Source organism: Oryctolagus cuniculus, chromosome 1, assembly GCF_051225735.1.
Source record: "Oryctolagus cuniculus isolate XC-2025 breed Fujian yellow rabbit chromosome 1, ASM5122573v1, whole genome shotgun sequence".
Taxonomy (NCBI): Eukaryota; Metazoa; Chordata; class Mammalia; order Lagomorpha; family Leporidae; genus Oryctolagus; species Oryctolagus cuniculus.
Genome location: NC_142867.1, coordinates 102,223,615 through 102,248,079, shown reverse-complemented (window position 1 = coordinate 102,248,079; position 24,465 = coordinate 102,223,615). Strand labels below are relative to the sequence as shown.

The 24,465-nt window shown below is 43.7% G+C and overlaps 1 protein-coding gene across 5 annotated transcripts in view; it reads left to right on the top strand.

Moving 5' to 3' along the window:
* Positions 1-2,191: 2,191 nt before the first annotated feature.
* The window catches only part of RDX (radixin), an 85,717-nt gene continuing 63,443 nt past the window's right edge, over positions 2,192-24,465 (top strand). For 3 of the 5 annotated variants that reach the window (XM_051849641.3, XM_089312416.1, XM_089312432.1), the window contains exons 1-2: positions 2,762-2,919; positions 15,704-15,779. In XM_051849641.3, the coding sequence (XP_051705601.1) occupies positions 15,768-15,779 (12 nt within the window). In that variant the 5' untranslated portion in view covers positions 2,762-2,919; positions 15,704-15,767. Of the gene's footprint in view, positions 2,211-2,761; positions 2,920-7,242; positions 7,420-15,703; positions 15,780-24,465 lie in introns of those variants that run through there. The other 2 variants (XM_070077871.2, XM_089312426.1) reach the window with 2 other exon arrangements.

The window sequence follows — 24,465 nt, the reverse complement described above, 5'->3', positions numbered from 1 at the left end:
CACTGGTTTGAGTCCCAGCTGTTCCTCTTCTGATCCAGCTCTTTGCTATGGCCTGGGAAAGCACTGGAGGATAGCCCAAGTCCCTGGGGCCCTGCCCTGCACCCACGTGGGAGACCCAGAAGAAGCTCCTGGCTCCAGATCAGTGCAGCTCTGGCCGTTGTGGCCAACTGGGGAGTGAACCAGCAGATAGAAGACTTCTCTCTCTCTGTGTAACTCTTTCAAATAAATAATAAATCTTTAAAAAAAATAACAGCTGTGATCATACTGCATGGACATTCCATAATTTGTTTTCCTCACTTAACACTATAAAGGCTTGCCATGTTGTTATATATACTACATAAACATTTGTTACCAAAAAATGCTACTGAGTAGATATAATTTGTAGACATTTAGCTTCTAGATATTTCAAATTTTGCATTTATAAGTAATACTGTAATGCTCAGTTTATGAATAAAGCCTTTGTTCTATTTCCGATTATCTCCTTCAGAAAGAATCGCAGATATAGGATTGTGGATTCCAAGATTTATGAATTCTTAAAGATTGAACCACAATGCCAAATCACTTTCTAAAGGTTATTTCAGTTCACAATCCCATTCACAATGTCTGAGTGTACCCTTTTAATCTCACCAGTTTTGAATATTATCTTTTTTTAAAAATATTTATCCATACCATAGTTGCCTGAGATACAATTTGTGGTCTGTGTGCTGCTGCAGAGTCCGGGATAAAATCAAAGCTTTCCAGTCAAGTATGTTTGGGGTTAACCATAGCTCTGCCACTTCCTCGCTATGTTACATTGGGCAAATTAACCATTTTGAAGCTCTCTTTATTCATTGGTTTAAATAAGAAAAATCAATAACAGAGTTCACTGCAAATACTGGATTGTTGTAATCATTAAAAGAGATTGTAGGTAAAAGTATTTCAGGGGCCAGTGTCTGATGCCGGCAGCCCACATGGATGTCAGTGCCAGTCCTGGCGGCTCCACTTCAGCTCCCTGGGCAAGGAAGTGTGAGGCGCCCAAGTGCTTGAGCTCCTGCCACCCCATAGGAGACCCAGGCGAAACTCCTAGCTTTGGCCTGGCCCAGTCTGGGTTGCGGCCATTTGGGGAGTCAACCAGCTGTTGGGAGATCTCTGTCTCTCCCTCTCTCTCAAATCATTTTTTTTTTTTTTTTAAGTTTCACATTAGTGCCTGGCACGTGCCCAACCATAGTGACTCTTTTTCCGGTTGTAGAAGTGCCTTTACATACTTTTGTCTGATTAGTGTTCTGTTTAGGAATTTACATTTTGACTCTTCACGCCTGCAACCAGTTGTGCAAGAACCTGATGCAGGGGGTGGGGTGGGGAGCACTGAGAGAGGCCTGGGAGTAACTTCTTGGTGGTCTCTAAAAACCGCGTAACAATAATAATAGAAAACAACTACATAAACCCGTTTGGTTACAAAGCACACACCTGGTTTTCATCCTTGAGGAATTTGCAATTGAAAGGTCTTTGAGGTTAACCCTTGAGTCCCTAGGGGCGTTTAATTGTTAGGAGAGGTCTCCAAGGGCAACGATGGACACTCAAGAGAAAGCTTAGTTAAAGTCATTTGCAGAGAGGGTTCCTGGAGAAGCCACCATCTCAGCGAAGGCAAATGCGAAGGCAGAAAGGATATAAATTATTTGCTCTGTAAAATTAAGTGTGCTCTTGAACTTTTGCTATTTGAATGTAAAGTTTGTTAACAAAATGTACACTTAAATAAATTGTTGCGAACAGGGAGAGCAGCGCTAATCAGGTTTTGTGCATTGCTGTTGGTACCTGCTCTGCAAGTTTTGTTTGCTCTTCGAATCCTAACAGAAAACACGGAGAGGAGGCAGCAGGACTGGAGTAGGTGGCAGGACCCTGAACCACAGCTCGTGAGCTTTCTCTCTAGCCCCAGACCGCAACTGAAGCGAGGGGGTCCCACCATGACCGCAGGACCCTCCCAGTCTGGAATAATTTAGGTTTGTCTGCTCCTTGGGGGCCCTCCTTCCCACAGCCCAAGAATGTTGTGGGTAAATAAATCATCACACACCATCCTTGCTTGGCTCAAAATTCGTACTCCCGATTGGGGCTATACCCAGGGAGACATGGGTGGGGTTCAAAGCCTGCCCCTGAAAAAGCGAGTTTTTCTGGTTAGTTAAAACCTGCTAACACAATTTAAACGCTCTGCGTCGCAAAGCACCGCTTCCACGCAGGTAGGCCCGGTCCGCTCTCCCAGTGCAGGCTCTTCGGTGCCAACAGACACGCCCGAGCTGCGCCCCGACTCCCCAGGGAAGAAGAACTCCTCCTCGGGGCGATGGCACCGCCCTCAGCGAGTCGGCTGGCACCAGCGGGAGTTTCAAGTTTCCACTCGCGGGGGAGGCGGCGGGCGCACTCCGAGCTCTGGGCTGGGCGCTCCGCTCCCCTGAACCGCAGGCTTCGCCCAAGCCCGGTCCTCCCTGCCCAGGGCTCGCCCCTCCTGCGCGCGCTCGCCCGCTCCTCTCGGGGGCTCCCAGGCCCACCGCTTTGCCCCTCGCGTTTCCCCGCCTCCCGGGCCCGCGACCCCCGCGGCACCGCCCCGCGCGAGGCCTCGGGCTCACGGCCGGAGGGGAGGGGTGGGGCGGGGCGGGGCGGCCCGCGCGCGCGGCAGCGGCGGCGGCGGCGGCGTCGGTTCTCAGGCCGCGCCGCGCGGGGCCGGGCGGCCGGCAGGGGGAGGCGGGGGGCGCGGGGCAGCCCCGCCTTTCCCCCGAGGAGGCGCCGGGCGGCCATATTGCGGAGCTGTCTGCGGTGGCGGCGGCGCCTCTTCTCTTCCGCGGCCCAGCGCTCGGACCACAGTCTCTGCTTCTCTGCCGTAGGCACGCCGCGGGGCGCCGCCGCGCAGCGCTTACCTACACGCCGGGCGGCCAGGAGCCGCTCCCTCTCGGGGTAAGCCGCCGGTGCTCTCCCTTCCCCCACTCCCCGCTCCCGGGCTCGGCCGGAGACGCTGAGGTGGCGGCGAGAAGTTGCGGGGCCCGCGCTGCCGCCAGGGCCTTTGGCGCGCCCCGCCGCCGCCGTTGGGACTGCCGGGCCGGTCAGGCCGCTCCCGGGCAGGCGGGACCCCCGAGGCCCAGCCCGAACGTGCCGGGACCGGGCCAGAGTCGCCCCGCGGCCGCACGTTTCTGCTCCGGCGGGGCGTGGAGTCAGCCCTCGGCGTCGGCCTCGGTCTGTTCCCGCCGCCGGGACTGGGCCCCGGCTCGGGCTGCCGCGGTCCCGAGGGTACTTTGAAAAATGCAGCTCCCATTGAGCGAGGGCAGAATTGTTATTTTGCCGTGCAGGAAAGGCATTTATTGGGACTTCGGCCTTGCGTTGGAAAGTCAGGGGGTGTTGAATTACTAGAGAGCGTGCGTTCCGCCCTACTGGCAGAGGGATGTTGCATTACAGGGTTTGGGGCGGCAGCCGCTCCCGCCGGCCGCACGCGCGAGGCCGGGCCGCCGAGCCGCGCGCTACCTGCTGCTGCCGCCGCCGCCGCGGGGCCCCGCAGCCCTGAACTTTCTCCCGCAGCCCAGGACCCCGCGTCTAGGAGCTCAGACCCCACCAGACTAGTTCAGTGTATTACACTCCCCCCCGCTCCCCCCCATTTAAAGGGCTGCAAGCTCGCTTCCCGGGCGAACTTTGAAAGGCGGCAGTGCATTATTTGAGTTTCAATAGAGCGCACCAGTTCCTGTACAGATAGGTTTCCTTAAGCGCTCGCAGTATTTGTTTTTCTCTTAATGAGATTGAAAATGTGTGAAAAGGCCACTTCGTCGTAAATGGGTTTTAGAACACAGTTGCTGTTTGGGATGGAGTGTTCGCTCCCTCGCAGTCTCGTGGCCCTGAGACCGGCGTGATGTAAATGAAGAAGGCTGAGATAATAAGGGCTTATTTGACAAACGAGTACTTTGACATAGACATTACAATCTATTGTTGACGGAGCATACATTTTTTTTTTTTTTAGAACACCAAACATTCTTTTATATGATGGAGGGCGCTCAGAACAAACAATTGCCCTGTTCATTTGGCTAGATAAATAATGGCTTAATCCGTTTGCCAAAACAGCATGATTGGATTTGAGAAGAGAGACTGAAAATCAGGATTAGTTTTATAACTTCAGGATTTCTTTGGTTTCCCCAGTGTGCTTTATCTGTCAGACACACTAATTTACTCCAAATACCACAAAATGCAGGACGCTTTCTTTGAAGTTAGTAGTGTATTGCAAAAAGGAGTGCACTGACCTTGTTTTCTTTGCTTAGCTGCTCTTTTTTTTTTTTTTAATTATGGAATTTAACCAACAGTCGATATATCGTTAGTAAGGAGTGAATACATAAAGAAGACTTTGAAGGCTCTCTGAGTGAGACAGCATTTGAGTATGGCTTTTAAATAGTATCTAATTCTCAGGCTTAGGGGTGATATACATTGTTTTGTGCATTGCTGTATTGCTTCACATGGAGGAGAAGGTAGCGGAGGCTCAAATAACTTGTAGAATAGATTGAATTTGTTTTGCTGTAGGGGAAATACATTGAGTCTGTTTTGCAAGTTATGGTTGCTCAAATGGAGCTTAGTTGGATGCTTTTTCTTGTGGTGGTAAGAAATGTCAGCCTTTGGTCTTCACCTCGCTAACTTTCAGTCTCGGAGATGGGGAACAGGCTTATTTCCCATTCCCAAAGCAGAGTTGGATTTCATTATTCAATTTTGTCTTTGACAGGCTCTTGAAATGAAAACCTTTTTTTTAATTTTACGTTTCATTTCTTAATATTTTATATACTACATGTGATATAATGTAATAGTCTGAAGTGTTGAAATGATGGTTTTTAATCCATTTTTAATTTAATGCATTTTAACTTACTCTATTAAAAAATGGGGGCACATCCTAACAAATATTTCCCATTTGGCAACAGAACAAGTTATGTTCTGTTAATGTTGTGAAGCCTGCATTATGCGGGTGGAACATTTCTGTAGGGTATAGCTAGTGGAGTTTGATGTCGGTGCCAGGAAGGCAGGGAAGTCCCTGTCTCTTGGACGGCTTGGCGCTCTCTGCAGACCAAGAGTTGGAGAGCTCTGCCTAGTTACCCTGAGAGTACCCCGTGGAGTACAGGATTCAGTGGAGCTGGATTGGGTTGCTGTGGAGTCTCCCCCTAAGAGGCTGGCCTTGCTGATTGGCTAAAGGCTGTTGCCGGAGCTTTTCCGAGTTCTTTGGCTGTGGAGGTGTCCAATGTGACCCCCAGGGAATCCCTCAGTTTCTAGTCTATTTTAGAGAAAGCCCATGTTTCCTAGTGTATTTTGCAGTATTCATATTGAATCTGTATTTTAAAACAACGAAAGTAATAAAGTAAAAAAATCCAGAAGGTTGTAAAGGAAAAAGGAAAAAGTCCTTATTCCTCAGAATGCCCCATCCCTTCCTTTTGCCCAGACTTGTTTATCATAGGTAATTGCTGTTAGCAATTCCTTGGGTATAGAAAATGACAAGAAACAAGCAAGGGTAAACATACTTTGTATCCCTTATTTGTGATTTTTAGTTTGTTTAAAAAAAGGTTATATTGTAACAAATATTGAATGGGCATTTATTGCTTGTGTTAAACATTGAGCAAATCATACTTCTCAGATTTTCATCATTTGAATGAAAGCACACAATGGAATTTCCTGTTCTAATTCTCAAAATGGTGTATATACTTAAATAGATTTTCTTGATTAGTGATTGAATATGATGTTCACTTTTCATTTTCTGGAGTGTGTAGTGTTTAAATATCAGTGATAAATGATGTCATTTGGGAAAAGGGATAGATGATTTGAAATGTCCATAGAGTGCTTATATTTGTGTATCTTTTAATGGGATTGTTCATATGATTTCACTCCTTTTATTTCTTCTTTCCATTTAATTGTGAACTCTAGTGTGTCAACTCCTTGAAATAGATTCATACAGGTTAGGGCTTGTGTAGGGCTTCTTTTTTTTTTCATTGAACAGCAATTGTGTGTAGAAGTCCTTGCAGGTTCACTAATTTGAGATATTTTTACTTAATAGGTAGAGAATATAAATTTGTATAAAGGTTTTATATTTTTCTACTGCAGTATTGGCAACCTTTTATAATATAATTCTAAATTGTGTATTTTAAGTTCTAATTTATATGTTAATCTGGTAGCTAATGTTCTAATGATAAAGAAATGCTAGTTACTTTTCTGTGTAGTTTATATGCATTTGAAATAAGAGACAGTGTTGGAGTTGTAGTACACTCAATTTGAGAAAGATAATTTAGTTACTGTTAACCATTTAGAGCAAGGGTCAGTGCCCTGTTGACTGGTGAGCCAAATCCAGCCTGCTTGCTTGTTTTTGTAGATAAAAGTTTTATTGGAAAGCTTACTCATACAAGCCCATTTATTTACATGTTTGTGTGGTTGCTTTTGAGCTATAGTGGCAGTATATATGGTTCAGAAAAATCATAAAATTTTTTTAAAGATTTATTTTTCTTTGAAAAGCAGTGTCAGAGGGAGAAAGAGATATTTTTTTCATCTGCTGTTTGACTCCTCAAATGCTTAGAACAGCAAGGGCTGAGCTAGGTAGAAGCTGGGAGTCAGGAACTTCATCACAGTTTCCCACTGGGTGGCAGGATCTCAAGTACTTGAGTCTTCACCCTCTCCTTTCCCAGGTGTGTTAACAGGAACCTGGGTCAGAAGTGGAGGAGCTCAGGTGCAAACTGGTACTCTGGTATGCGATGTGGGCATCCTAAGCCACAGCCTAACTGGGGGCCAACTCCCATACATAAATACTTTAATATTTATTCTCTGAAAGTTTGCCAGCTCGTGATTTGCAGAAAACCATTTTACTGAAAGAATATTTTAGACACAGTACCCAGGAATGAGGTACTACATTATTTATTATTTACCCAAGATTGTAAAAGTTATAAGGTAATGAACTTCTTTGACAGTGATTGATGCAAACTTTTCCCCCTGAGTTTTAGGAAATCTTTATGGGTTGTCTGGACCTTCAGTGTGTCTTTGTGAATAATTTGTTAAATAGGATTAGCTGTAGGTGACTTTGAAGTGAGCAAATCTTCAGTTTTGAGCCCTTATATCACTTAAAATTCTTAGGTTGCAAATAACAGATAAATATTATTGAATTTACTTAAATAGTAAAGAGATGTAACATTACATAATAAAGTCCAAAGGCCCAAGAATGGCACAGGTATGGCACCCAGGACCCATTCTGTGTACAGTTCTGTCCTGTGATCTTCCCATCAGCTTCATGGCTGAGACCGCCTTCCCTGTGTGCCAGTTTGCCTGCTGTAAGAACCAGCATCCAATATGCAAAGGTATAAGAGGGGCTGCCTCTCTGGAAATTGCTCTCCGCCTCACTCCAGCAGATGTCTCATTGGCCAGGATTGGGGCACATTCGTACCTTACCAGTCACTGATAAAGGTATGTATGGAGTGGTGCTTTCTGCCAGCTCTGTTCCTATTAGATTATTTGTCTTGGTTCTCTCTTGCTTGCACCCAAGATCGGATCCAAGATTGATCTATCATATGTAAACATTCACAGTTAGTTTAGGGAGAATGAGTTTGTGGCATATTGGGGACAGTTTTAGTTAATTATGGTATTGAAAGTATTGATACTTAGTGAAAAATTTTTTTTTTTTTAAGATTTATTTGAGAGGCAGAGTTAAAGATAGAGACAGAGACAGAGACAGAGAGAGGTCTTCCATCTGCTGGTTCACTCCCCAAATGGCTGCAGTTGCTGGAGCCGAGCCGATCCAAAACCAGGAGCCAAGATCTTCCGGGTCTCCCAGGTGGGTGTAGGGACCCAAAGATTTCCCAGGCCAGCTGGGAAAGCAAAGCAGCCTGGACACAAACCAGTGCCCATAAGGGGTGCCGGCCCGCAGACAGAGGCTTAATTTCACAGCACCAGCCCCTAAAATTCTTGATAAAATATGGTTTGTAGGTTAAATCCAGCCTCCTTCCAGTTTTCATAAATAAAGTTTTACTTTAACACAATACAACTAAATTGCTTACATATCTATGACTTAAATGGTTTTTTATAGTAAAACAGTACTACCATACAGGTGTATTGACTGCATGAGAGAATATTGTCTAAAGATATTTAAGAAGTATGTTTGTTCTGTTTTAGAAAGAAGCTACTAGAATATATGCTATTTTGTTTATTTATCTTAAAGATTTTATTTATTTGAGAGGTAGCGTTTCAGACAGTGAGAGGAAGAGACAGAGAAAGGTCTTCCTTCCGTTGGTTCACTCCCCAAATGGCTGCAATGGCTGGAGCCAGGAACCAGGAGCTTCTTCCGAGTCTCCCACATGGGTGCAGGGACCCACCCACTTGGGCCATCTTCTACTGCTTTCCCAGGCCATAGCAGAGAGCTGGATTGGAAGAGGAGCAGCTGGGACTAGAACTGGCACCCATATGGGATGCCTGCGCCATGGGGCCGGCCCTTTATATATGCTGTTTTGAAGTACATGAAATACAGAATTATTTTGGGAGAATTCATTGTGTTGAGTCTTTTGCTTCTTTCCTGATCCCTGAGTGATGACTTACATAAATATTTGTTTTTCATTTTTTAAAAGGTTTATTTATTTAAGGCATAATTACACAGAGAGACGAGAGATAAGAGAGAGAGCTTCCATCTAATTCAGTCCCTGAATGACCACCACAGCCAGGGCTGAGCCAATCAGAAGACAGGAGCCTGGATTGCCATCTGGGTCTACAGCATTAGTAGCAGGGGCCCAAACACTTGAACCATGTTCTGCTGTCTTTCCAGGATGTGATAGCAGGAAGCTGGATCCGAAGTAGAGCAGCTGGGTCTTGGAACCAGTACTTACATCAGATGCCAGTGTTGCAGATAGTGGCTTAACTGGCTGTGCCACACTGCCAGCTCTGTTTTTCCATTTCTAAACATATATGCATTACATGGAATTATTTAGGAAAAAGTACATTATTATTGCTATTAATTTAACTTTTTTGGAGATTTATTTACTTGAAAGAGAGAGCGGGGTCTTCCATTTACTGCTTCACTCTTCAAATGGCTGCAATGGCCAGAACCAGACCAAAACCAGGAGCCAGGAGCTTCTTTTGGGTCTTCCATGTGGGTCCAGGTCTCTAAGCAGTTGGCCATCTTCCACTACTTCCTCAGGCACATTAGTAGGCAGCTGGATTGGAAATGGAGCAGCTGGGGCTTAAACTGGCACTCATATGGGATGCCAGTGCTGTAGGCAGAAGCTTAACCTGCTATGCCATAATGCCAGCCCTAAATTTAGTATTAACACTGAGTTGAAATAAGCACAGTTTTTTTTTTTTTAAGGTTTATTTATTTGAAAGGCAGAGTACAGAGGCAGAGAGAGAGGTCTTCTATCCTCTGGTTCACTCCCCAGATAGCCACAGCAGCTGGAGCTGGGCTGATCCGAAGCCAGGATCCAGGAGCTTCCTCCTGGTCTCCTACGTGAGTGCAGGGGCCCAAGGACTTGGGCCATCTTCTGCTGCTTTCCCAGGCCATAGCAAAGAGCTGGATTGGAAGTAGAGCAGCCGGGACTAGAACTGGCACCCATATGGGATACTGGCACTACAGGTGGCGGCTCTACCCACTATGCCACAGTGCCAACCCTCAGCATAGTTCTTCATTAGAAAATTTAAAACTGGAAATTTGTAAGCTTGGATAGGGAAATATTAAATCTGTGTTTACATATTTTCTCTTATGAATGTAGGCAGTAGAAGCATTAGCAATACCAGATACTGTTTCTAATAGATTGCATGTATTTTTTTTAAGATTTATGTATGTATCTGAAAGAGAGAGAGAGGTCTTCTATCTGTTGGTTCACTCCCCAAATGGCTGCAAAGGCTGGAGCTGCCCCGATTTGAAGCCAGGAACCAGGAGTTTCCTCCATGTCTCCCACGTGGGTGCAGGGGCCCAAAGACTGGCCATTCTCTACTGCTTTCCCAGGCCATAGCAGAGAGCTGGATCGGAAGTGGAGCAGCCGGGACTCAAACCGGCGCCCATATGCGATACCAGCACCACAGGTGGTGGCTTTACCTGCTGTGCCACAGTGCTGGCCTCGCTTGCATGTATTTTTATAATATATTACAGTTATCCCAAAATGACATTTATATTTATCATTACTTTAAAGTATAGTTGTTAGATCCGTTAGGTAGTTATTTAATATATTAATAAAGTAACACAAATTATAAGTATTACTATATCATAAATTTGTGTCTTATTTTAATAATATCTTCAATTATAATTTTTTTGGGGAATTGTATATATTATATATTTAAAAATTACTTTTCTGGCCAGCGCCGTGGCTCAGTAGGCTAATCCTCCATCTGCGGCGCCAGCACCCAGGGTTCCATTCCCGGTCAGGGTGCCGGATTCTGTCCCGGTTGCCCCTGTTCCAGGCCAGCTCTCTGCTGGGGCCCGGGAGTGCAGTGGAGGATGGCCCAAGTGCTTGGGCCCTGCACCCCATGGGAGACCAGGAGAAGCTCCTGGCTCGGATCGGCGCAGTGCTCCAGCTGTAGCAGCTATTTTGGGGGTGAACTAATGGAAGGAAGACCTTTCTCTCTGTCTCTCTCTTTCACTGTCTAACTCTGCCTGTCAAAAAAAAAAAAAATTACTTTTCTAGGAGTGCTGTATGCAAGGGGAAAACAAAATCCAACTAAGAACTTCCTTTGTGCATGCTGTCACTGTGTTGATTTGACTTTCAGAGTTACCTTATTAATTTAGTTTATACTTTGCTGTACTGCTTTCCAACCTCCCAGTAAATTGGCAGGGGAGTTCCTCTGGAATTTTTTTTGTCTCTGGAGAGATCAGAGTTGTATTTAGACATTGTTTCTGAGTCCCAAAAGATGGAAAATAATTACATTTAAGCTTGGGGAGAAGAATATTTTAAACATAAAATTATGCAGTCTTGTTTTAATTATTTTAGCCTCAGAGTGGACTGCACTTAGTAGTGTCTATTTTACCACCTGGCAGGTGGCCAGTCTGTTGAGCAGTTGACAGAGTCCAACTGTTTTTCCCTTGTATGAGGTGGAGAGGAGGCTGTTTTAGGGTCACTCTCAGAGTTACAGGACAAAAATAATTTTTTTATATGAATGTCTTGTCTGTAATCTGTAGCCCTGTATTTGAGTACATATTCACATGGGTAATGTAGAAATGGGAGACATGTATGCTGGCTGCATTTTTTAGACTACTTGCAGGGTATGTTGCTGGCATTTCACTGCTTCTGGGGGAGTCAGTATAGGAAAGAGGTAGGGAAGACTCCTTTTGAGATATTTTAATAGTGGTGAGAAAATTAAGACTTGGGGAAACTCAGAAAATTAATTTCATAAGCTTACAAATTCAGTATAAGAAAACTGAAGGCAGAGGGAGGACATTTTGCCTCAACAGTTATGAGGGAAGGGGAAAGATTTTACTTATTTCTTTGAGAGGTAGAGTTATAGACAGAGAGAGGAGAGACAGAGAAAAAGGTCTTCTGTCCACTGGTTCATTCCCCAAATGGTTGCAGTGGGCCAAACTGAGCTAATCCGAAACTAAGAGCTTCTTTTGGGTCTCTCATGTGGGTGCAGAGGCCCAAACACTCGGGCCGTCGTCCACTACCTTCCCAGACTGTTAGCAGAGAGCTGGATCAGAAAGAGGAGCAGCTGGGACATGAACTGAACTGGTGCCTATGTGGGATGCTGGCACCGCAGGAAGAGGCTTAGCCTACTACACCACAATGCTGGCCCCTAAATTTGAGATTTGAGGGAATGATCGTTTTCAAATTCATCTATTTATTTATTTATTTATTTTGACAGGCAGAGTGGACAGAGAGAGAAAGAGAAAGGTCTTCCTTTGCCGTTGGTTCACCCTCCAATGGCCACCGCGGCCAGCGCGCTGCGGCCGGTGCACCACACTGATCCAAAGCCGGGAGCCAGGTGTTTCTCCTGGTCTCCCATGCGGGTGCAGGGCCCAAGGACTTGGGCCATCTTCCACTGCACTCCCGGGCCCCAGCAGAGAGCTGGCCTGGAAGAGGGGCAACCGGGACAGAATCCGGCGCCCCAACCGGGACTAGAACTTGGTGTGCCGGCGCCACAGGCGTAGGATTAGCTTATTGAGCCGCGACGCTGGCCCGTCTTCGACTTCTTTATGATCATTGTAGAATTCATCAAAATTATCTGATGAATAAAAGAATTATTGGGAAGGTAAAGCAGTTTCTGTTTTATTTTTTATTTGAAAGTTACAGAGGGGTGTGTGTGTGTGGGGGGCAAGAACAGGTCTTCATCCATGAATTAACTCCCCTGATGGCTGCAACAGCCTGTGCTGAGCCAGGCTGAAGCCAGGAGTTTCATCTGGGTATCCCACATGGGTGGCAGGGGCCCAGACATGGAGGCCGAACAGGGAGCTGGATTGGAATTAGAGCAGCTAGGGCTCAAATTGGAATCCATATAGGATGCTGGCATCACAGGTTTTGGCTTTCCCTTCTGCGCCACAAGCTGGCCTCAGTAGAACAGTTCTGAAAGCAAGTACTCAAAACATGGCCTACGTGGTTGCTGGCGGCAGCTTAACTTGCTGTGCCACAACACTGGCCTCTGGAATAGTAATTTTAGTGCTTGTATAATATATCAATTAAAAAGTGCTTCTGTAGTCCAGAAAACTATTGTGATTCAAAAAGTGGGCAAAATTTTGATATTGATACTCTTATTTCATATATGTTCAAGGAGTTTGATTAAAATTGTTCTAGGAAATAGATGATACAAAGAGCATTTCTTTATCAATTTTTTAGATCATGTGCTTTTAAAATTTTTTACAAATATACATTTGATTTTATATAAATAATAAAGTGTATTTTAAGTATTTTCACTGGCAAATTAGGGAGATTATATTTGGAGCTGCCTTATTTTTGGACATATTTAGTTTATGATCCTAATACATGAGTTAGTAAAGAAAAAAGACTAGAAATTAGTTAGGTGCTTCTTTTTTTAAAATTTTATTTATTTATCTGACAGAGTTATAGACAGTGAGAGAGACAGACAGAAAGGTCTTCCTTCCTTTGGTTCACTCCCCAAATGGCTGCCACGGCCGGCGCTGCGTGGATCTGAAGCCAGGAGCCAGGTGCCAGGTGCTTCCTCCTGGTCTCCCATGTGGGTGCAAGCGCCCAAGCATTTGGGCCATCCTCCACTGCCCTCCCGGGCCACAGCAGAGAGCTGGAGTGGAAAAGGAGCAGCCGGGACTAGAACCTGGTGCCCATATGGGATGCCGGCGCCACAAGGTGGAGGATTAACCAAGTGAGCCACGGCTCCGGCCCCTAATTAGTTAGATAATCTTTCAATGTTAGGTATTAGAAAATGCTTGAGAGTAAGCCAAAGCAACTAGTGAGAGGAAAAATGTTTAGGAAAATGACAGAAATTCACAAGAGGGAAAAATGAAAGTACCAGGTCAACAAAACCAAAAATTGATTTTTAGACTAATAAAATTGATAAACTTTCAGCACATAGTATTGGGAATAAAAAGAGGGTCATGACTTCAGATTCAGTAGAGATAAAAATTATGGGTGAATGTGGATACCATAAACAACTTAAAAAATCATATAAATCATCCAGCCTGGTAGAAAAGCTATGGGATGGGGAATTAAGTATTTTGGCCATGTTATGTTTGAGATAATCATTTAAGTGTTGAGCAAGTCAAATTAGCCAAGCAGGTGTGGAGATAGAGATTTGGGGATTACCGGCTTATAAATGGTGTGGAAAGCAGGTCAGTTTGGAGGCTGTTTTAATCAAGATGTGAAGTGGTAAGAGCTGAATGAAGGCAGTGGTAGTTGGAATGAAAAGAGGGTATAGATTTTAAAAAGTTGGACTGAAGTACATTTAATTCATAAAAATAGATGAATGTAGATTGCGATAGCCTGGAAAAGATTGAGATATTCAGTTAAATATCTAAGGAAGTTCTTCTATGAAGAAGTTAATTGGTTATAATTGAGTAAAATGCAGGGAAGTGAACTTACTTCAGTGTTTCATTTTTATTTCAATATGGAGTAGTTTCACTTTTATTAATTACGGGATTTTAAGAATTAATATAATTTTAAAACACAAAATGAATTATATAGTAGTTTACTATAATCAATAGTTTCTTGACAGATGTTACTGAGATAAACTTATTCTCAGTAATAGATTAACAAAGCACTTACTGTAGGTTTTCAAGATGGAATATATTTTTTTCTGGGCAACGAATAATGATTAAGAATTTTAGATTTTTTGGCCATTTATAAGGAGGGAATGCAATTTAGATGCTTTAAAAAAAGATTTTTTTATTTGAAAGTCACTTAGAGAGAGAGAAACAAGGAGAAAGAAAGAATAATCTAACGTTCTCTGGTATACTGACAAAAGGCCACAACTGCAGGGCTGGGTTAGACTGAAGCCAGGAGTCAGGAGCATCTTCCGGTTATCCCATGTAGGTAGCAGGGGCCTAAGTGCTTGGGCCATCTTGAGCTGCTTTTCCCAGGCCATTAGCAGGGAGCTGGATCTGAAGTGAGGCATCTGGGACACGAATTGGCACCCATGTGGGATGCTGGTGTTCCAGGAGGTAGCTTTACCCATTGCACCACAGTGCCAGCACCTAGATACTTCTTTTTTTTTTCCTTTCCTTCCCTCGCCTCCCCCTCCCTCCCCTCTTCGCTCGCTCTCTCTTTCTGATTTATTTATTTATTTGAAAGGCATAGTTACAAAGAGACAAAGAGAGGTCTTCCATCTGCTGGTTCACTCCCCAAATGGCTGCAATGGCTGGAGCTGGGCTTATCTGAAGCCAGAAGCTTCTTCTGGGTAACCCATGCGAGTGCAGGGGCCCCAGGACTTGGGCCATCTTCTACTGCTTTCCCAGGCTGTAGCAGAGCTGGATTGGAAGCAGGGTAGCTGGGACGCACACTGGCACCCATATGGGATGCCGGCACTGTGGGCCATGGCTTTACCTGCTACGCCACAGCGCTGGCTCCCCCTAGATATTTCTTCTTAGTAGGAACATTTACCTGTGTGATTCTCCTTGATTCAGATTTGTTCTTAGGATGAAAAGATACAATTTATCATTGGTCTCAAAGGCAGTTCTGAATTTCAGGGAAGGCCACCAGCTTGCTAATGAATAGCATGGAGATTGTTAGTGTGCAGGGTTATGTCTGTTTTATATACCTTAAATGAATAAGCAGATCACTTATTTTTCTCTTCAGATTTTCAAGCTTTGAAAAGCGGGGGTGGGGGGTAGGAGTAATTTTTTTTGTTTTTAAAGTCTATTTGTAGACTGTGTTAGCAGAATTCCCTTCGTGGTAGTACCAAAAAGAGGCTGCAAAGTATTCCTGAGCTTATCTCTTTAGAGTCTGAATCCATCTAACCTCACTTTTGCTGTCCCCTTTTCAACAGGGCTAGGTGCAGGAATGAGCCCGACTCAAGAAGATAGCCTTTGAACCTTTAGCAGTCATGTTTTCTTGCTCTGTGTTGTCTGTGATGAAGTTAAAACATTTAGTAGGTCAGCATGTTTTATGGTATGTTACTTGAGTTGTCTGATATTTTAAATCCTAGATTACAGATATTTCAGGGCATGTGAAATGCTAGAAACATTGAAATTAGAATAATATTAATGACTTCCATGTTACTTTAAACACATTTTAAAATGTTTTAACTTTGTACAACTTAGTTAATAAAAACCTTATATAAAGGATAATAAATTATATTTTCTTTTTAATAGGAGGTGACAGTAGAATTCATAGAAGTGAAGAATTTTTAAAGACGGTAACAAAAAGAGAAGGAAAATGCCGAAACCAGTAAGTATGTTTTCTTACTTTTGATACAACTTAGTAAGATATTAACATGAAGGTCTTTGTGGAACAAGGCAAGGTATTAAGGTAGAGTTGTTGAAAGAAAAATATACTATTATTTCCATAATTTATTGTACTACATTTTGTTTTCATTTGAAAGAGTTACAGAGAGGCAGAGAGAGAGAGAGGTGGTTCTCGCCCCACATGGCCACAGCGGCCGGAGCTGTGCCAATTCGAAGCCAGGATCCAGGAGTTTCTGGGTCTCCCACGCGGGTACAGGGACCCAAGGACTTGGACCTTCTTCTACTGCTTTCCTAGGCCATAGCAGAGAGCTGGATCAGAAGAGGAGTAGCCAGGTCTTGAACTGGTGCCCATATGGGATGCTGGCACTGCAGGTGGCAGCTTTACCTGCTAGGCCACAGTGCCAGCCCCTTACTACTGTTTTTTAAGAGTTATTTTCCTTGATTTGAAAGGTGGGGAGAGAGACATACACAGAGAACTCTGGTCTACTGGTTCACTTCCCAAATGCCTGGGCCCAGCTGAAGCCAGGAGGTGAGCACTCAGTCTGAGTCATCTGATGTGGATGGCAGGGACCCAACTAGTTAAGCTGTTGCTGCTGCCTTCCCAGCTCTGTGTTGACAGGAAGTTGGAAGCCAAGTTGGGACTCAGACCCGGGCACTAAAACATGGAATGCTGACATCTCAAATGGTGTCTTAATTGCTGTGCCAAATGCCCACTCCACTGTTATTTATTTTAGATTAATGCTCAAGTGTAATGCTGAAGGTCATATTTGCAGTTAGGGTTAAGAGTTATGAGTTCTGGGGCTGGTGTTGTGCAGTGGGTTCAGCCATTGCCTGTGATGCCAGAGTATCATAGCAGTGCTTGTTGGAGTCGTGGCGGCTCCACTTCTGATCCAGCTCCCTGCTTATGTGCCTGAGAAATTAGTGGACAATGGCCCAGCTGCTTGGACCCCTGCCACCCATGTGGGAGATGTAGATGGACTTCTAAGCTCCTGGCCCAGCCCCTGGCTGTGTTGGCCATTAGGGGAGTGAACCAGTGGAGGGATGATATCTCCCTTTCCTCCCCTTCTCTCTCTGTATTGCTGCCTTTCAAATAAATAATAAAATTAGGTAAATAAATCCTTCTCTCTCTCTGTTTCCCTTTCTCTTTTTAACTCTATCAAATAATAAGGTAAATAAATCTTTAAAAAAAAGTTATGGGTTCTGAGGGTCAAACTGACTTAGTGTTTGTCCTGGCTCTTCTAGTTAATCCAGGTGACGTTTGTTGATTTGGTTCAGTTTGTTCACTTCTTAATTTCCTCACGTATAGACTGAGGATATAATTAGTAATCATTTAAGGAGATTTGGTGAGGATTAGAGGAATCTGGTACACATTCAATGCTCCGTAAAGGGTAACTTACTGTTAAACAACAGGAATTAATAAGTCAGGAAGATCCATGCATTACTAATTTCTTTATAATTCTAGTTTTCACATTCAAGATAGTGATACTGATATTACACAGACTTAAGTTTGTATACTAGTGATCATTTTACTTAGTTTTAGAATTAAAAAAGCAGTGGAAGATGGCCCAAGTGCTTGGGCCCCTGCACTCACATTGGAGACGTGGTACAGAAGAACATCCTGGCTTCTGGCTTTGGCCTGGCTCAGCCCTGGCCATTGGAGCCATTTGGGGAGTGAACCAGTAGATGGAAGATCCATCTCTCCTTCTCTCTCCTCTTTCCCTCCCTCCCTCCCTCCCTCTATTCCTACCCCCTTCTCTTTCTCTATTACTGCCTTTCAAATAAAAAAAAAATCTTTAAAAAAGACATTTTTTCAGTTATTTTTAAGGTTTTTTGAAAAATTTAGTTGAAAGTCAGAGTTGGAGAGAGAGAGATCTTCTATCTACTTGTTCACTGCCCTGGGGTCTGCAGTGGCCAGGGCTGGGTCACGCAGGAGCCAGGAGCTTCTGGGTCTCCCCAGCAAGGAGTTGGATTGGAAATGGAGCAGTTGGGATATGAACTGGTGCTCATATGGGATGGCAGTGTTGCAGGCAGTGGACTAACCCGCTGCTCCATAATGCTGGCCCCTCAGTGATGTTTCTTTTGGCCTATTTTTAAATAAATTGTTGGTTATTGTTATTGGAATTTTCTGGCATGGATTATCATTTTGAAATTACTTTAAATATTCGTTTAGTAACAAAGTATGCATTGGTGGAGAAAGAATAAAATTAAATTAATAAAAGGCACAAAGATCATGAAGGAAGAAGTGAAATTTTCTGTTTGCAGTTGACCTGGTTTATGTAGAAAAGCCTCACAAATCAACAAACTACTAGAACTCATAACTAAATTTAGCAGGATTATCAGACATAAGGTTATATTAGAAAAGATCAAGGTTTTTTTTTTACAGAGGAGTAGCAAAGTTTGAAAAACGAACTAACAGCAGTGGTAACATTGGCAACAGCGTCAATACCATAAAATACTTAGGAATAAATATGCAAGTGCTGTTTAAAACCTCTACACTCAACACTTGCTGTATGAAATTAGAACTCTCAGGTGGGTGTTGTGGCACAGCAGGTTAAGCGCTGCTTGGTATGCTGGCATTCCTTGTTACTGTGTTGGTTTGAGTCCTAGCTACTCTACTTCTGATCCAGCTTCCTGGAAAGCAGCAGATGATAGCCCAAGGGCTTGGGCCCTAGCCACCCAGGTAGGAGACCCAGATGAAGTACTGGGCTTCTGGCTTTGGCCTGACCCAGCCAAATAGATGATTCCTTCATATTCATTCTCTCTCTCTCTGTCTCTCTCTCTCTGTCTCTGAGCTGCTTTTCAAGTAGATGAAAAGAAATATATTTTTTTAAGAATTAGAGACTAAATGAGAAGAATTCAATGTTTATAAACACATTTATAAATTGTTATTAAGATGTCAGCTGCCTAGATGTATGGGTAGATTTAATTCAATTCCAATGAATTGAGTCCTGGTAGGTTTCTTTGGTTAAAATTGAGTTGATTCAAAGTGTGTATGGAAACAACAAAATTTATATAGAAAAGCTAAATCAATTAAAAAAAAAACCTAGAAATTAAAGTTGAGGACCACATTGTAGTACAGCAGGTTAATTTGCAGCCTGGAATTTTGGGGTACCATATGAGTAGCAGTTTGAGTCTCAACTGTTCCACTTCTCATCCAGCTCCCTGCTATTGTGCCTTGGAAAGCAGTGGAGGATGAGCCTGGTGCTTGGACCCCTACACCCAAGTATGAGACTTGGATGGAATTCCAGGTTCCTTACTTTGGCCCTGCCCAGTTCCATCCAATTGGGGATTGAGCCAGAAGATTTATTTTCTCTGTGTCTCTCTCTCTCTTTGTGTTTCTCTCCCCCCTCCCTGCACCCAGACTCTGTAACTTTGCCTTTCAAATAAGTAAATCTTTAAATAAAAAAAATGATTCTGTAGTGAACATGTACAGACTTTGAAATACAGTTGAGAAATGTATATTACTGGATTTCAATACTTATTTTCAAGCTGCCAAAACAAGGTATTGTGGTATTGAGAAAGGATACATAGTAGAATCAGTGGAACAGAAATATACCTATAGATACAATGTATTCATTAGATTTTTGCTTGGACATTTGTTTTCTTAATTGAAGGGCAGAGTTACAGAAAGAAAGATCTTATATCAACTGGTTCACTTCCCAAATGGCCAAGCCAAGAGCCAGCGGCTTCTTCCAGGTCTCCCATTGGGTACAGGGTCCCAAGCACTAGGGCCATCTTCTGCTGCTTTCCCAAGTGCATTAGTAGGGAACTGGATTGGAAGTGGACCAGCTGGGACTTGAACCGGCGCCCATATAATATGTTGGCTTTGCAAGTGGCACCTTTACTTATGCCACAGCAGTAGCCCCTCAAAAGATTTTTTAAAAAGTTGTCACGTAATTCAATGAGGAAATCTAATTCTTTTTAACAGGTGATGTTGGAACGAAGAGTTATATATTCAGAAAAACATGAACATTGACTTTTGTCTCCAGTTTATGCAAACATTAACTTTTTTAATGGATCATAAACCTAAAATACAAAAGCCCAAAATACAAAATTTCTAGAAGAAAGCATAGGAAAAAAATCTGCAGCCTTAGGGTAGGCAAAATTTCATAGTTAATAAAATAAAAGTTAAGAACTTTTGCTCTGTGAAATACAGCAATAAGAAAATGGAAAGACAAGACAGAATGAGAAAAAATAATTGCAATATAAACTTCTTTTATAGTTCAGTAATAGACAACTCAGTTTTTAAAAAGCATAGAAGAGGGGTCGGTGCTGTGGTGTAGTAGGTGAAGCCACTGCCTGCAGTGCTGATATGGACACCAGTTCTAGTCCTGGCTCTTCCACTTCCAATCTAGCTCCCTGCTAATGAGCTTGGGAAAACATTGAAAGGTGGCCCAAGTCCTTGGGCCTCTTGCACCCACATGAGAGACCCAGAGGAGGCTCCTGGCTCCTGGCTTCAGATTGGCCCAGCACTGGCTGTTGGAGCTATTTGGGGAGTGAACCAGCAGATGGACGATCTCTCTCTCTCTCTGTCTCTGTCTCTGCCTCTGCCTCTCCCTCTCTGTAACTCTGCCTTTCAAATAAATAAATAATTTTTTTTAAGCATAGAAGGGCCAGCATTGGGCATAAAGGGTTAAGCTGCCGCCTGTGACACGAGTATCCCATATGGATGACAGTTTGTGTCCTGGCTACTCCGCTTCCCATCCAGCAGATGAAACATATCTTTCTTTCTCCCTATAACGCCTTTCAAATAAATAAATGTCTTCATGTAAAATAAAATTTTAAAAAATTTTGCAAAGGGCAAACAATTTGAACAGAATCTTCACATAGAAGCTGTATACATATTTATTTATTTATTTGAAAGTTAAAGATACAGAGAAAAAGAGAGAGAGAGAGGGAGAAACAGAGACATTCCATCTGCTGGTTCACTTCCCATATGGCTGTAATGGCCCAGACTGGGCCTTGCAGAATTCAGGAGACTGAAGCTTCATCTTGGTCTCCTATGTGACTACAGGGGCCCGAGTACTTGGGCCATCTTCTGCTGCCTTCCCAGGCACATTAGTAAGGAGCTGGGTTGGAAGTGGAGCAGCTGGGTCTTGAACCGGTGCCCATGTGGGATGCTAGCATTGCAGGCAAAGGCTTAACCTTCTATACCACAGCACAGTCCTCTAAAGAAGCTACATTAATAGCTAATAAGCATATGAAAGTTAGTTGTCAGGGAAATGGACATTAAAATTTCCAGTGAGGGGGCCGGAGCCTTGGCGCAGTAGGTTAATCCTCTGCCTGCGGCGCTGGCATCCCATATGGATGCTGGTTCTAGTCCCCGTTGCTCCTCTTCCAACCCAGTTCTCTGCTGTGGCCTAGGAAAGCAGTAGAAGATGGCCCAAGTCCTTGGGCCCCTGTACCCACATGGGAGACTGGGAAGAAGCACCTGGCTCCTGGCTTCGGATCGGTGCATCTCTGGCTGTTGCAGCCATTTGAGGAGTGAACCAACAGAAGGAAGACCTTTCTCTCTCTCTCCCCCCCTCTCACTGTCTGTAACTCTACCTCTCAAATAAATCAATAAAATCTTAAAAAAAAATACAGTGAGATAGATAATTTATAGTGACTGGAAGGGCTAACCTTAACATCTGATAACATCAAGTATTGTTGCCAAACAACACCCCAAACTAGTTGGAGGTGTTGTAGAGCCCTCAAACTGGGTCAGCTTGCCCGATGCGCAGAAAGCCAATCACAGACATCTGGGTGTTGGAAGAAAGTATTTATTGCAAAGGCAGAGCAAGGAGCTGAGTAGCTATTGGTTAATTCCTGAGCACTCCAAAGAGTTAGGAGTGAAGGTTCTTAGAGATTGAAATTGGGGCTGAGAGTTGTGTGAAGTTTGTGGTTGGCCAATGGAACTTCTGACCTTCCTTTGGCTGGTCAGTGCATGCTATGTGCTTCAGTTTATGGTGGCCAGATGGGCTGCAGTTGGTCTGGGGATTACATAAAGGTGGCAGGTTCATTCTGCCCGAACCTGGAATTCCCCTACAAACCACTCCAGGATGGTACTGGCCGTCAAGGTTCTTACCTGTTGTGGATGCAAATGACTCCTTAAGTCTTGTGATTAGAACCTTGTAAGGCCAGCTGGATCACTGTGTTAAGTCAGTGAATTCCTTTTAATAAAGGACAGGCAAGGACACTTTGGGCTATGGGGGACAGTCAGAAGGCTGTCAGAAGGTGTTCTGTTTCAGTGTAGGTAGGTATGTGAAGCAACTCTAACTAATGACTTCAGTGAGACTGTGAAAGTTTACAACTATTTTGCCAGTTCAATTGAGTGGAGAACTTGTAGTTATTTCGTAAAGAGTCAAAATTGTATATAGTTGTATATCGGTTAGTGTATTATAAATGCATTGGAAATTTAGAAAAGAGTATTTTTAATATTAATAGTAAAAAAAAATTTCCTTTCTAGATCAGAATATAGTCATTTCTCTCCCCTTCCTTTAAAAAGAAATAATGGTTTTTCAAAACACAAAGCTTGAAGAAGTTTAATTTGATCTTCACGTTTGACATTGATGTTGTTGGCCCAGTTTACACTTAGTAAATAAGTAACCTTGATCAAGTCATTACTGAAGCAAACCTGTTTTTTTTTTTTATTTGAAAGTACAGTTGATTTGATAACAAGCCCTTTAATTAGTTCAAAAAATTATTGTTAGGATCAAATGAAGAAGCTTAAAATTTTGTTTTATTTGAAATGCAGAGACAGGCAAGTCTTCCATCCACTGATTCGCTCAAATGCCTGCAATGGCAGGGCTGGAGAAGGCCAAAGCCAAGAATCTGGAATTCAGTCCCAGTGCTCAACAAATTACGTTCCCTAGTGAAATTTCAGTTTGAGTTCTAGCTTCTTTGCTTCCTGTCCAGCTTTCTGCTGGATGATGGCTAAAGTGCTTGGGCTGCTGCCATTCATGTGGGAGACCCAGATGGGATTCTGGTCTCTTGGTTTCATCTTGGCCCAGCCCTGACTGTGCTAGTCAGCTTTCCATCAGTACACCAGATACCTGAGAGAAGCAGCTTAGGAAGAAGAAGGCTTATTTTGGCTTTACAGCCCGAGATTGGGTGGCCCCATTTGTCTGGCATCTGATGAGGGCAGTAGATGGAGAATGGATGCAGAACAGGGATCACATGAGCTAGGAAGCCTCTGAGGAGCAGTTAGGCCCAGTTTGGCTTTTAGAAACCAGCCCTCTTGTAAGAACTACTTTTCATGGGCATACCTTCATGACCTAAAGATTTCCCACTAGGCCTGCCTCCTAGATACTGTAATTGAATTACATTTCCGTTTTCTTTAAAGGATTATTTATTTATTTATTTATTTATTTTTTTTTTTTGACAGGCAGAGTGGACAGTGAGAGAGAGAGACAGAGAGAAAGGTCTTCCTTTTTGCCGCTGGTTCACCCTCCAATGGCCGCCGCTGCAGCCGGCGCACCGCGCTGATCCTGGCAGGAGCCAGGAGCCAGGTGCTTTTCCTGGTCTCCCATGGGGTGCAGGGCCCAAGCACCTGGGCCATCCTCCACTGCACTCCCTGGCCATAGCAGAGAGCTGGCCTGGAAGAGGGGCAACCGGGACAGAATCCGGCGCCCCAACCGGGACTAGAACCCGGTGTGCCGGCGCCGCAAGGTGGAGGATTAGCCTATTGAGCCACGGCGCCGGCTTATTTTTTATTTTGAACGGCAGAGAGGGGGTACCCAGAGAGAGACTGCTTTGATCCGATGATTCACTCTCCAAATGGCCACAATGGCCAGGGCTGGTCTAGACCGAAGCCAAGAGCTTCTTCTGGGTCTCCCACGAGCGTTCAGGACCCTAAAGCACTTGAGCTATTTTCTGCTACTTTCCCCAGCCACGTTAGCAGGGAGTTGGATTGGAAGTGGAGCATCCGGGAATTGAACTAGTGCCCATAATGAGAAGCCTGTGATTCAGACAGCAGCTTAGCTCACTAAGCCACAGCGTCAGCCTCTCAGTCTCTAAGCTTAATCTATTAACCATTATTGTAAGACTTTGTGGACCTATCTTAATTACTCTGGGCCTTTGGAAGGCATCCAAGCTAATATCTAAACTGTAGCAATAAGCCTTGTTAATTTTTTGAGATACTTGATAAGAAAGTTATTTACCCAAGAAAATTGGTATCTAAAATGGAGTCTGAGGTGGACGTTTGGTACAGTGGTTAAGATGCTGCCTGGGATGCCTGCATCCTATATTGGAGTGCCTGGGTTTGAGTTCTGGCTCTACTTCCAGTTCCAGCTGCGATAGGTCAAGTAATTGGATCCTTGTCCCTGATGTGGAAAACCCATATTGAGTTCCTGTCCTGGCTCCAACTCTTGCATACATATAGGGAGTGAATCAACAGATGATAGATGCCTGTCTGTCTCTGTGTCTCTGCCTTTCAAATAAATAAGTAAATTAAATGGAGTTTGGCAAATAAAGATGTGTAGAGTAATGTTTTTTATAAAGTAAAGGATACATTTGCAATATGAATAAAGTATCAGGTTTTTTGTGTTGAAAGGCATATGGGATAGTGAGAATAATAGTGAGAATTCTTTTATAGTCAAAAAATTAGGAGTTAGACCGCAGTTTAAATCTGTTTGGCTGTTTCATTCAGGTCACTGTGTTCTTGGGCAAGTAATGAAAACTCTTCGAAT